Source organism: Cavia porcellus, unplaced genomic scaffold, assembly GCF_034190915.1.
Source record: "Cavia porcellus strain 051 isolate PalLab524CR breed Dunkin Hartley unplaced genomic scaffold, mCavPor4.1 scaffold_26, whole genome shotgun sequence".
Taxonomy (NCBI): domain Eukaryota; kingdom Metazoa; phylum Chordata; class Mammalia; order Rodentia; family Caviidae; genus Cavia; species Cavia porcellus.
In genome coordinates this window covers 13,021,099-13,033,394 of record NW_026947509.1, presented here as the reverse complement: position 1 = coordinate 13,033,394, position 12,296 = coordinate 13,021,099, and the positions used below count along the sequence as shown (strand labels likewise).

The 12,296-nt window shown below is 43.3% G+C and overlaps 1 protein-coding gene across 1 annotated transcript in view; it reads right to left on the bottom strand.

Moving 5' to 3' along the window:
* Positions 1 to 12,296, bottom strand: part of Ints7 (integrator complex subunit 7) — a 78,776-nt gene that overhangs the window by 9,598 nt on the left and 56,882 nt on the right. The window contains exons 13-17 of the mRNA XM_003474217.5: positions 11,399 to 11,605; positions 6,669 to 6,863; positions 6,076 to 6,179; positions 4,783 to 4,851; positions 2,519 to 2,651 (exon numbers count right to left, since the gene is read on the bottom strand). Coding sequence (XP_003474265.1) covers positions 2,519 to 2,651; positions 4,783 to 4,851; positions 6,076 to 6,179; positions 6,669 to 6,863; positions 11,399 to 11,605 — 708 coding nt within the window. The remainder of the gene's footprint in view (positions 1 to 2,518; positions 2,652 to 4,782; positions 4,852 to 6,075; positions 6,180 to 6,668; positions 6,864 to 11,398; positions 11,606 to 12,296) is intronic.

Genomic DNA, 12,296 nt, shown 5'->3' with positions numbered 1-12,296 from the left:
TACTCTTTTTAAAACTGTTTTGGAAGCAGGACCTCCAAAAATTTTGAACTTTAGGTCCTCATGCCTCAGCTCCCCGGATTCTAGAACTACGGCCAGCGCCACCAAGCCTAGCTGAGTCCCTCCGCTGACCTGAGCTTTTTAGTGACACTGGGGATGGACGTGCTGGGCCTGGTCTCCCTCCAGCGCTGCCCCACTATCCCGTGCAGAACTTTGCTGTATTGTGTTTCTAAAACCTTTCCCTGTCAGACTATGGAAGACCTTGTGTCTCTGTCACTTTTCTGTTCCTAAGATCTAATAATAAATGTCTGAATATCCTGTAGGTGCAAAGTAGCAAATCTATGAATACAATCTGGAAGGAGAGAAAAGGAAACTAACATTTACTAACTACCCCTTATATGGTAGAATTGTGATAGAAAACATGCATTACTTAAACTTAACAGTAATCTTAAGAGATAGGCAATTCTGCATTTTATACAAAAGGACATTAAATAATTTGACATTGCAGCCCTGCGGAGTGGCAGCGCAGGAGTCTGTGCCTAGCTCTGAATGAACTAGGGACGACTTTTCCGTGTCGGTGTCTCCTGGGCAGACCCTTTCCCTCCTCTCCATCACATAGAGGGGATTCGCCCCCAGCGAAGTGAGCTTGCTGTTCAGTATCTATTTAACTTCTCGGAGTGGTGTTTAGCAGGCTATGGAAACAGTCACTTCTCAGGGAGATGTGTTTCCTTCACAGTCTCTATAATCTCCCTTCACAAGCCAGCTCGGTGTCAACCAGCTGTGTCTATATGACTACAAACACTCCTGACGATTGCACCTGGGAAGCAGCATATCACAGAGAGGACCCACCCTTACATCTGATGAAGAACGCATCCTTCTAATTTCTTCTGAAATACCTGATGAAGGGGGAGCGTATAAAGTGAGAAGAGCAGAAGCTGGGAGAGAGCTACAGTGCTGCCAGCATCCACCACAGGAGCATGGGAAGAACTCTCCCGGGTCCAAGTTCAGAGGCTGGCTGCTATGGACTCAAGGTCTGCCTCCTGAATTCCTATGTGGAAGTCCTGCGACTGTTCAGATCTAGGGTCCCCCAAACTCACCTGAGCTCAGGGGAGGGGCTCTGGGAAGCAGACTGGGCCAAGGGGGCACTACATTCATCAGTGGATGCACCCACAAAGGAGCTCAGCAGTTAAAGGTGCTGCGGAGGTAGGTGGGCCTGGTCAGAGGCGGTCGCCAGGCCCTGACCCAGAAGCAGCTTTCTCTTGCTCCTCCCCTCACCTCGGCTTCCTGGCAGTTAAACCGGACAGCTTTCCTCATGGCGGGCTCCTAGCCTGCGGCTGCTATGTGGGTGGAGACAGCTAACAGCCCTGAGCCCACTGCACCTCTCCTCCTCTACACCTTGGGCTTGGGTGTTTTGCTCGTTATGAGAGAGTGACTAAGACAGCAGTGGAGGAGAGACTCTCGGAGGCGCAAAGTTCAGTTTGGCTGCTAAGGATTCCATGTCTGTGTTTTTTCAAATTCAAATGTCAGAGCCCTGACATCCAGGGTGACAACAGTTGGAGGAGGGGCTGCCAAGCTGGGATTAGTGTCCTGTAAGTAGAGGAAAAGAGACCAGAGAATTCTGTCCTTTTCCCTGCACACAAAGACACAGCAGTATGTGGCCATCTGCAAGCCAGGGAGAGAACCCTCATGGAGCCCAGTCTGCTGGCACATTATCACAGACCACCCAGCTCCACAAACACCAGACATAAGTGTCTGCTCTTGACACATTCTCCATGCAGCTGTAATTCGTGTGTCTCGTAGTCAGGTGGCTCTGAGCTTAAAACACTGGTGCTATATGCCTGACTGTGCCGTTGGGTGGCCTGGGACAGTCAAGCCAGCAGGAATGACCCAATTCAAATCACAGCCACCTGGCAGTGACACACACAAATACGGCCCCACTGTGAACATGTAGATATCAGACATAATTTAGCCTCGCCTACCTTCAAAGTTTCTGGAACACTAAAATCAGCCTGCATTTGGGCAAAATCATCTAACACAAAGGTTATCTTGTAATACAGTGCCGACTATTTCACATTGTTACTAACAGTACATCGAAGGTGAAAACAGAATGGGATGTAGACCCATTATTGAATACACCTTCAACCGCTGAAAAGCTGTGAGTTGATCCACTGTAAATCCTAATGCCTGGGCCGAATTCCACAGAGCAAGAGGTAGAGGGAGCGGGGCACATTGATTTATGGTTTAAAAAGCTCCCAAGATAGGGGCTGGGGATTCAGCTCAGTGGTATAAGCGCCTGCTTGCAAGCAGGTAGTCATGAGTTCGATCCTTGGTATCGATAAAAACGAAAAAGACAAAAAAAAAAAAAAAAAAAAAAAAAAAAAAAGCTCCCACGGTGGTTCTCCTCGGTCACCAGGTTGAGAGCTATTCCAGCTTCATTTGACCTCACAACAGTGGCACGTGTAGGTGCTGGGGGACCCTGTTCTACACGCAGAGAAGGGCACGGAGAGCAAAGCCCACTTACCATGTACGAGACAGGGGTGTACTTCCGGTTGAGCGACTCCACCTCCTCCAAGACATGCGTGTACACGGCCGTCATCCTCCGCTCGTACTCGCTGTCAGCATGGGCTGCTCCCGTAGATCCGTACTCCTGAAAACTGAAGGCAAGATCAGCATCAGTTACGCGGCCGTTTTAACACGTTAATTCCTTTACTTCCTGTGTCAAGCACTTTCCTTGCATTGTCAGTTAATTTTCCAAGTAACGGATTTCTTTCCCTTTATGGATAAGGAATCTGAGACCTCGAGAGGTTTACTTACCTATACCTACAACTACTAGGGGCAAGCTGAAACTCAAACCCAGACGTGAGTTCAGTTGATGGAGGCTTGCTGCTGAGGACTGAACCCAGGGTTTGCACCCTCTAGGTAAGCTCTTCACCACCAAGCTTCATCCCCAGGCCTTTTTCAGATGAGGTGAGGTTAAGTTGGCCAGAATGCTCAAACCTCTGATCCTCCTACCTCAGCCTCAGAAGCAGCTAGGATTACAGGCTCAGATGACGTGATTCTTTTTTTTTTTTTTTTGGTCTTTTTTCATTTTTATCGGTACCGGGGATCGAACTCACGACTACCTGCTTGCAAGGCAGGCACTTATGCCGCTGAGCTAAACCCCCAGCCCCCGATGATGTGATTCTTTACCACACTGTTAAGCAGTACTACAGTGTCTAAATTTGTTGCTACCAGGAGAGACATAAGACATCTGAAAAGGTAATTATCAATATGTACAGGAATGCGAAGGGCATTCTGGGAAAAGTTTAACCTAGATGCCTTCCTTTTTCCTCTATTTCTGACCCTCAGATTTCTGAAAATATTTCTAAGCAAGAGAAGAGAGCAACTTCAGCATCTTGACTAGGCTTTCAAAAGTTTTCCTGAGGGATATTTAAATGTAATGTAGGTAATTTAAATATGCTGGATATTAACACTATTATTCCCCAAATCCATTTAAGGTCTTCTATAAACAAGCTCTTCAACTGGGCACTTTGTACAGACTTTTTCCTTTTGATCTTCACAACTGTTCCCAGAAACAGGCATCGGTCTCTACCTAGAGTTTACGTAGACTGGCTCAGTGAGGTCAGACGTGGTCACAGAGCAGTGAGTGACAAGGGAGTCATGTTCACATCTGCCTGGCTCAAGCCCTGTTCCCTGTTGGCAGTGTATTTTAAGTTCCACCAGGGCAAGAAGTGAAATTACTAAAATGGATCAGGTAAGCAGAAATAAAGAGCCACGCGGTCTAGTGTGAGAGCAGCTAGCACTTTCAAAAAGGTAGCAAAAATCTTAGCATTAACCTGAAACAAAATACTGAGTCAGTGCTTTGGGGCAGAGAAACTGAAAGTGTTTTGCAGACGCATTCTTTTTGAAAACTCTGCTAAGGGAATCTCAGGCCTTGGTAGATTAGTATTATTGTGAAATATATTAGTGAAATACAATTCCAAAACAAATGCTTCTCATCCAGTGACACCTAATTAATCGCTTCTTGGATACACAATCCATCTTTCTTTTCATCTGCACAGTTCCACACACCTTATTCAGAGTCTCCATGTCTTTTGGGATAGTACACTTTGTTTACAGACCTTTAACTTTCGTTGACTCTCCAGAAGTTTAATGTTCTGTAATATATTACAGTACTACCTTTAATGGTATGCAAACAAAAGCAGAGTCATCAAGCTGGAGTTTCCTCAGTCCATTTCTCTGTTCTGAATACTGTACTGTGTGTACTGTCCAAAATTTCTCATTCAGCCACAAATTCATCTATCAACAGTGACCTGGTGGCAGGAGCGTGACGAGTATAAATGCGGAGAGCCTGCGGAGGTCTCCACGGAGAAACAATGGAGCATTCCTTAATCATTTTGGTAGCTACTGGGGCTGGGAAAAACAATTTTAATCAAGCAATGGCAGAGGTATCTTTTGGTTTGGGAAAACAGCGAATAAAATTTTGAAGTTTAAGTTTAACTGTATTATTAACTATTTCCCAACAAAATTTAGTTATATAAGAGGGTGTTCAAATTCAAACAATTTTTTCCAAGTTATTTTTCCAAATCAATGTTCTGAAAACAAGGCAGGAGGCAAACACATGACAGAGAGAATTTATGTTTGGTCATTAGTTACGTAACCCTGGGCAAACAATTGGAAGAGTTATTTTTTTGCTTTCCCTTCTATAATTGCTTTTCAAAAACACTGTTGTGATGAATAGGTAAAATACCATTATTTAAAAGTATTTTGTATGTTAACTATTACCTTGCTGATTCTGGATCCAAAATCAGGGCTTCTATCGTGTGAGATATAAGTAAGCAGCTCTGCTGCTGTCTACATTAATGTTAAGGCTATCCATAAACAGAAGGAATTCACTATACATTTCACATTATCCGATATTAAATAGGTCAAGATGAGGCTGCACTTTTAGTCAAAGTAATCGTGTTTTCCCAGCTCAAGTGGTCTTGGGGTCTGGTTTTTCCTTTTAAACGCTACATGCTGTCTTTCCTAGTGATCCTCAAACCCTGTCTCAGGGAAGGTATTTCAGAGGCCCACCATGTGGGAAAGGGGAACCAGCCAAGAGGCTGGAGATCTGTGCACAGCCACTCTTGTCTCTGTCTTAGATCTAGGGGTTCTTCGTAAGAGTCTGAAACAAACAAGAAAACAACAACAAAAGTTTTACTGATGATAGTTTTAAAAAAGAAAAAAAAGTCATCGGTCTATGGAACCTTTACCTCCTGGTTCCTAGCTAGGGCTCACAAGGTCAATTCCCTTGAAACTGTACGCAAATTTTGGGATGCAGGTCATGCACACATTTTGTAGCACAAAGGACCCACACATTTATTAAATATTAATCAACAAGCCAAAATGCTAAGAACTATTGGCTGGCAAATCCTACAACTACTTCCAAATAACTGGATCTTGCCTCTTCCTAAAACTGATTTGAAGTTGCTATAAGAAAATATGGAGAACTTAAAGGGGGCTTAGTGATCAAAAAAAATAACTGAAACTCTGAAAAGATCATGAACAAAGATGGTTGTTAGTCACAAAGGAAAGGAAAGGAAAATGCTGGGGCAAAACAAACTCTTCTGGTGGAAAACAGATGGTGCTATCTCAGCTAAGTGAGTACAATGCACGCCACACCCCGCACCAGCAGGATGCAGCCTTTGATTCCGGCTGGTTGTCTGACAAGCATCTTGCTTCACTACCCAGGCAGGCCTCAAACTCCTAGGCCCAAGCCATCCTCCACCTTCAGAGGTGCTGAGACAAGAGGGCTGGCCACTGTGCGCAGGCCTGCGGCTCTGTGTGGGCTTCCTGGAGGCAGGGGCAGATCACCCTGGAGTCACTCACTTTGCTTTAAAAAAAAAAAAAAAAAAAAGAGACAGATTAAAAAGTAGAATTACTCTACTCATACTAAAATTCAAAAGGGGAACTATAATTATAACAAATCTGAGGGTTATTTAATATACATTCTGTAGGTAAGCAGATCTGCAGTACTCAGTCGACATTTAAGACTACTTCTCAAGAAAAAAGGAATACGAGGCAAGCTTAGGATACAGTTCTACATTCCTCAACGTGGCCGAGTCAGCGTCAAAAGATGCCTGATACAGATCTCCGTATCGGGAAGCAAGGGCTCTGAATTCTTCCATGGACTGCTTCATCTATGAAGAATGGAAAACATCAGCGGTGACACACACACTAGTGCTAGTGTATAAACAACACAAAAACAAACAAATGAAAATGCAAAGAAGCATTGAACTCTCATCATTTCATTCATTTTCCTAAACTTTGTTAAATACAATCAAAGAATGGCAAATGATACTATAAAAGTTCGTAAGATTTTAAAATGCTGTATATAATAGACAAAAACCTTTTCATTTTAGTGTCTTCATATTCCACTAAAATAACAACTGCAGTTACAAGCATTGTCAAGTGTCTTTAAAATGTAATTGCATTCTCTTCAGTTCAACTGTGGCACCTGTCTAGAGGCCATCAGTCACCAGGTCACCCTTTGTGGCAGGCCAGGTGGGTAACACATTTGATACAATGTCTGAGTCAAACCACTGATAAACTTTCATAACTTTTCATCACACACCTAACATCTCTAATGTGTACATGAAAATTACAATGAAAGGAAAGGAAAGACATGCCTGATTGGAGATGCGACCACATCTCTGAAGGTCATTTCCTAAGGTCATGGCAATCGTAGTGGCGATTGCAGGGGGAGGGCTTGTCTTTAGGCTATTACATGTACAGATGAGTTGCGAGAAGGCTTGCAGAAGGTCAATCCTGAGTTTCACAAACTCACACTGAAAACTGAGAGGATTCAGTGGGGTACTAGCAGCCTGCAATAAAAAAAAGATAATATGTGGCAGTATTCATATTTTACTATACCAAAATGCTTTTCTCTGTGACCTTCATAAAAATGTGTACTTGTCTAATGTAACATCCCTCTCCGACTGCAAAGACCGAAGATCAAACTATGCAATACAGAGGTAAAAACTGTACTTAAATGTTTACCTTGGGCTTTTTTGCCTTTGGAATATTTTGTTCTACTTACTAAACACTACATATTAAGGTATTAAAGAAGCCATTTTCACTTTCATTTCTCAGATATGATCTGATTTGCTCTTGTAGGCTAATAAATTCCCTCTACCCCTTTTTGTTTTTAATTTACTGCTTACCTATAATTTCAGAAGGATGGGGTACATGTAAATATATATGAAACTGTTACATAAATACGATACAGATCATCTCACCAACCAGAAAATACTGTCAGTTTTGTTCTCCTGCATTATAAAACTGAAAAGAGGGTGATGCAGTTATGAGAAAGATTTGCTGCTACTCTGATTTTTGACTAACGAGAAATATTTGACTGATGATGTAAGACAATAACCTTGAAAGTGACTCGGCAGTCTTAGATCACCTTAATACTGAAAGAAATGTTTAAAAAAAACACAAAAAATTTATATTTCTCAGTGAATTCAAAGACTAAAAGTTAATATTACTCAAGGAATATGGGAGATATTTAGAAAAAAAGACTACAGAAAAGAGAAATACAAGACCACATACCAAAGAGAAATACAAGGAATGTTTCCTTTTCTTTCCTCTGGGGCTCATGCTTAAACAACAGTTGGGTTATAAGGGAACATATAAAGAAACATGGTATAGAGTCAAAATTATCCTAAGTGTTCAAGAAGAAACTGTTTCTGGTAGTTTGGGCCAGAGTCCCAACATCCCACTCCTGATGTGCCTCGGCCGAGCTGAGCGGCTGACAGAAATGTCTCCCTACTTACGGTGCTTGCTGTCATCCTTCCTTATTACCCTTCTTCCTATCTTTCCTTTTTGTCGAACGTATAAATTTGTGTTAAACATGCATAGGACGTTATTCTGATTTTCTAATTTGTAGTACAAACTATTTTGTAAAGAGTTAAAGAAACCAGTGAGGCAAAAAAAAAGCAACTTCATAAGCTTGTTAAAACATGTATGTAAAAAATACATAATAAAAATTTCATCATCCTCTTTTTAAGTATAAATTTAGTTGTGGTAGGTGTATTTACTTTGTAAAAGAGACCTTTAGAACCTTTTCATACTGCAGAACTGAAACTCTATACCCTCCTCCCCACTAAGGCCTTGGCAAATGACCACCATTCTATTTTCTGTTGCTACGGATCTGACTCCTCTAAAAACTTTTTCTGAGTGTTTTAATTCTTGGTTTCTGCTGTGCTTGGAATTGAACCCCAGGCTGCATCCATATTAGGCAAGCATTGTACCACATTCCCAGCTTCTAAACATCTTTTACAATTTTTATTTTTAAGAAGCAGGACAACATGCAATTTGTCACTGTATTGGGGAATTAAATGCTTAGTGCTGTGGTCCCCATAAACACACTGTCATGGTTTATGTCTGTGTCCCCCAGGCCTCATGAGTTTGAATTGTGCATTTGTTATTCATTCATTTTCTAGTGCTTGGATTGATGGTGTTAGAGCTACACCCACTTAGGGGTGGAGCCAGGATGTGATATAATGGCAGGAAGAAGCTGTGTTTTGCTCTTTGCTGGTTCCTGCTTGCTGTTGGCGGCCGCCACGAGCTGCAGCCCAGCCATGCCTGCCTGTCTTGGAGCCAACTGAGTGTGGACTGAAACCTCCAAAAACTGTAAGAAATAAACCTTTCCTTTCCCAACTTGGGCATCAGGTATTTTGTCGCAGCGACGAGCACAAAGTAACTAAGACACACACTTCAGCTTAGCAGGTAAAAAGCATGGTGTGATGGTTAACTGCGTGTTCAGCTTGAGTAGGAAATGCCCAACTGACTGGCCTACTCACAGTTCTGGGTGTCACTGAACAGAGCTACCGAAGACAGAAGACCCATCCTGGGTGTGGGTGGCACCAACCAACAGGCTTGCAGCCTGGATGAAATAAAAAGGGACAGCAGACAGAAGCTTTGCTGCTGCTTCTTTGGAGGTGCTGCATCCTCACCGTCAATGGCCTTGGACGTGCACCTTGAGCCTCCAGCTCAGACTCCCTGGCCTTCCTTTGGCTCTTGATCCAGACTTGCGCAGGGCTCTGCAGTGAGCTCCAGGTCCTGTGATTGTAACACCTGGCTCTCTCTCTAGGGTGCAGACCCAGATTCACAACATTAACCTTTCCTCCAGGGAACCCTAACTGACACACATGGGCTTCAGAGCTGTGCGATCTCAGGCAGAGATAACTTATTCAGAAAGCCAAGTGGTCCATGCTCATATCCACTCAAGGACTACTCTCAAGTTCACACCTGGCAAGTGAACAGATTAAGCAAAAATCCTCAAAACACCCTAACAGAGTAATACGACCAGAAATGTGGGAAGTTTCTGGAGGCCATACCGATCATACTCTTCTAGACAACTCTCAAGTGGAGGATAATTTCCTTGTTTTTGAGAAAGAAGGTTTTATGTTGCCCAAGCTGGCCTTAAACTCCTGGGCTCAAGCAATCGCCTACCTCAGCCTTGTGGGTAGTTGGGTCTTCAGATATGTGCTGCCATGCCTAGCTCATATGTATCCATTCTTTTTTTTTTTTTAATCCTCAAAGCACAGTATTTGGTACATAGCAAGATCTTAAAACCTGTAGAATCAAACAACTCCAAGAAAACTTAGGCCCCAGTGAGCTCCTCAAGTCATCCTGAGTTGGTGGCAGAACTGAAACTAAGTCAAAGGTACCAGTCTGTCCATTAAGTGCTTTATTCCTGTTACAGTTCAGTCCTTACTCACAGGCCTCATTAAATGCACATGCTACAGTTCATTGTCAGTATGAAATATTCAACAGAATTTTTCATAAAACTTATTCCATGTTTTTGTGATCCTATTTGTTTCAGGTTTACACATATACATATTTTACCATTTAATGCACTAATTACAATTTGCTACCTTATCTAAATTAGAAAATGAAATACTTTTATTATCTGAAACAATAATCATACCTTTTAATTTTCTGTGGCATCCATTAGTCGACTTACAGAACAACAATCTTTTCCAAGAATAATCAAGAGGAAAGAATCGTGGCTGTCAATGTCACTCTTTAAAATGCAAAGCAGAGAAGGCTGGGTGTGGAGCTAGCGCTCAGTTAGCTTGGGCAAGGCCCTGGGCTCCATTCCCAGCATCACCAAAAACAAAAAGACAAAAGGAAAGAAAGGGAGAGGAGACAGCGATTCAGCTTAGTGGCTGAGGCGCTGGCCTGGTAATCGTGAGGTCATGAGGTTGATCCCGGTACTGAAGAGAAGGAAGCAGGCAGAAGGAAGGGGTAGGAGGGGGTCTTTATGTAGCGTTATTTTAAATCGCCATCAATCAAATTCTAATCCAAAAATAAAAATTATACTTCTTATTTAATTTTTTTGATACTGGGAATGGAACTCAGGATCTTGCACTTGCCAAGCAGGTGCTTATGTCGCTGAGAATTATACTTTAAAAAAATATGTGCTCCACAGTGGCCTTAATATTGTCTCTTTTGTGACACATACAGTTGTTTTCCTTTGGAGCATTTCTTTCGGGATAGTCTAGAATTAAAAATGTTTTAAGGCCAGGCACAGTTGCACCTGGAAGGCTGAGGCAGGAGGACCACTCTAAGTTCAAGGCCAGCCTGAACTACATAGGGAGACCTGTCTCAAAAAATTTTTTTAGAAATTTCACAAAAGGATATAAACAGGTACTTCCTCAATATATTCAATTTTTAAAGCTGTATAAGAGTACTGTAAAAACAGTTAATGTTCATTATATGCCCTTTATAGAAAAGCCCTTTGGCGAACGCAGGACATTCTCTTTGCAGGGGATGGGTCCTTGCTCAGAAATACAACTGACTTTCAGGACATAAGAAATGCTACTCTCTGCAACTCTTTCACTTGCTTAGAAAATAACTGTTAGCAGTTGGCTGTTAGTCTGGGTGTCACAGGGGAGTAGAACTGGCCCACTGGAGTCCTTGATAGCTATCTATAAAGCAAGCAAGTCCTGTAGCCGGGGATGAGGTCTGTGGGAGAGCACTTGCCTTGTATGTGCAAGGCCCCGAGTCTAACCCCTAATACCAAAGAAAGAACCAAGATGCTGTATTTACTATGAGAGCAGCTGCCAGCTACAAGGTGGATCAGGGCATGCCTGACAGTGGCCCCGGCTGGCAACTGACTGAGGATCCCTCTTCTGCAGAGCTTTGGCAGTCCTCTATACACGGCACCCAGTGCTCACAGACTTCCATCACCCAGAAGCGCTAAAGAAGGGAAGGGCCTAGTTCATGTCTATGATCTCCGCGTTACTTTGACACTACTTTCTCAAGTTGTTAAAGCAGGAAAACCCAAAACAAGAAGGGAGAGAATTCTCCGGTGTGTCACCGTCACCCAGGGAGAATCAGGAGAACTCACTGTCAAGGAAGCAATCCCTTTGTGGTAGTATTTTAAAGACTCAGCAATGCAGGACAGTGCCGAACTGTACTCCTCCTCCTGCAGCCCGGTGAGGCACTGCTCCGCGTGTGAGAACTCCTTCAAACTGTTCAGCCAGAAGTAGAAGTGCTCTGAGGCCACCTGAGCCAGCAAGCTCTGGTACAGCTCTCTGGCCATGTCATGATTACCCTGAAAAAGGAAAGAAGGAAAGCAGGAGCAGAGGATGAGGTTCGTACACTGGAAAGCGTTGATACAGCAGGTCCCAGACAAGCCCAAGCCCTGGATAAGCTTGAATAATCATTTCTCATATTATGTAATTCTTCCAGAAAATATGCTGAGTTGCTTTTATGCAATGCACTGCCTAAAGTTCTTTACCAAAACCTTTCTAAAGAGAAGGTGAATGGAATTAGCCATAACCCAAGTGTAAATTTTAGTCTGCCTTTTAGGAAGTAAAAATCACACACACTGTGTCAGCCCTGGTGACCCAGCAGTGTGGGAGATTGCTGGGGGAAATGTGAACGCTGTCTGAGGCCAGGGGCCAGGAACGCTCTGTGTGCTGTGGTGCCAGGACGCCTAGGCTAGTTGGCGGCAGTAATGACAAATGACAATCCGTGCCCCTGCTCCTGCCCCGCATGAGACTACACAACTGCAAACACGAGCATGACCACCTAGAGCAGTTATCCCCAAGACTTCTGTCCTAACAGGTTGGTGCTCCTTCTCAAAGAAAGGTAGTGACAGCCCCTAGGCTTTCTGCAAGGCTGAGAGAAGGGCAGCATGCTAAAGCCTTCCTGCTACTACCTGAGAACCAGAAGGCTGGGGAGAGAAAGAGAAGCACAACATGGTGCATCAGCCGAGGAGGACAAGCACGGTGGTGGACGTG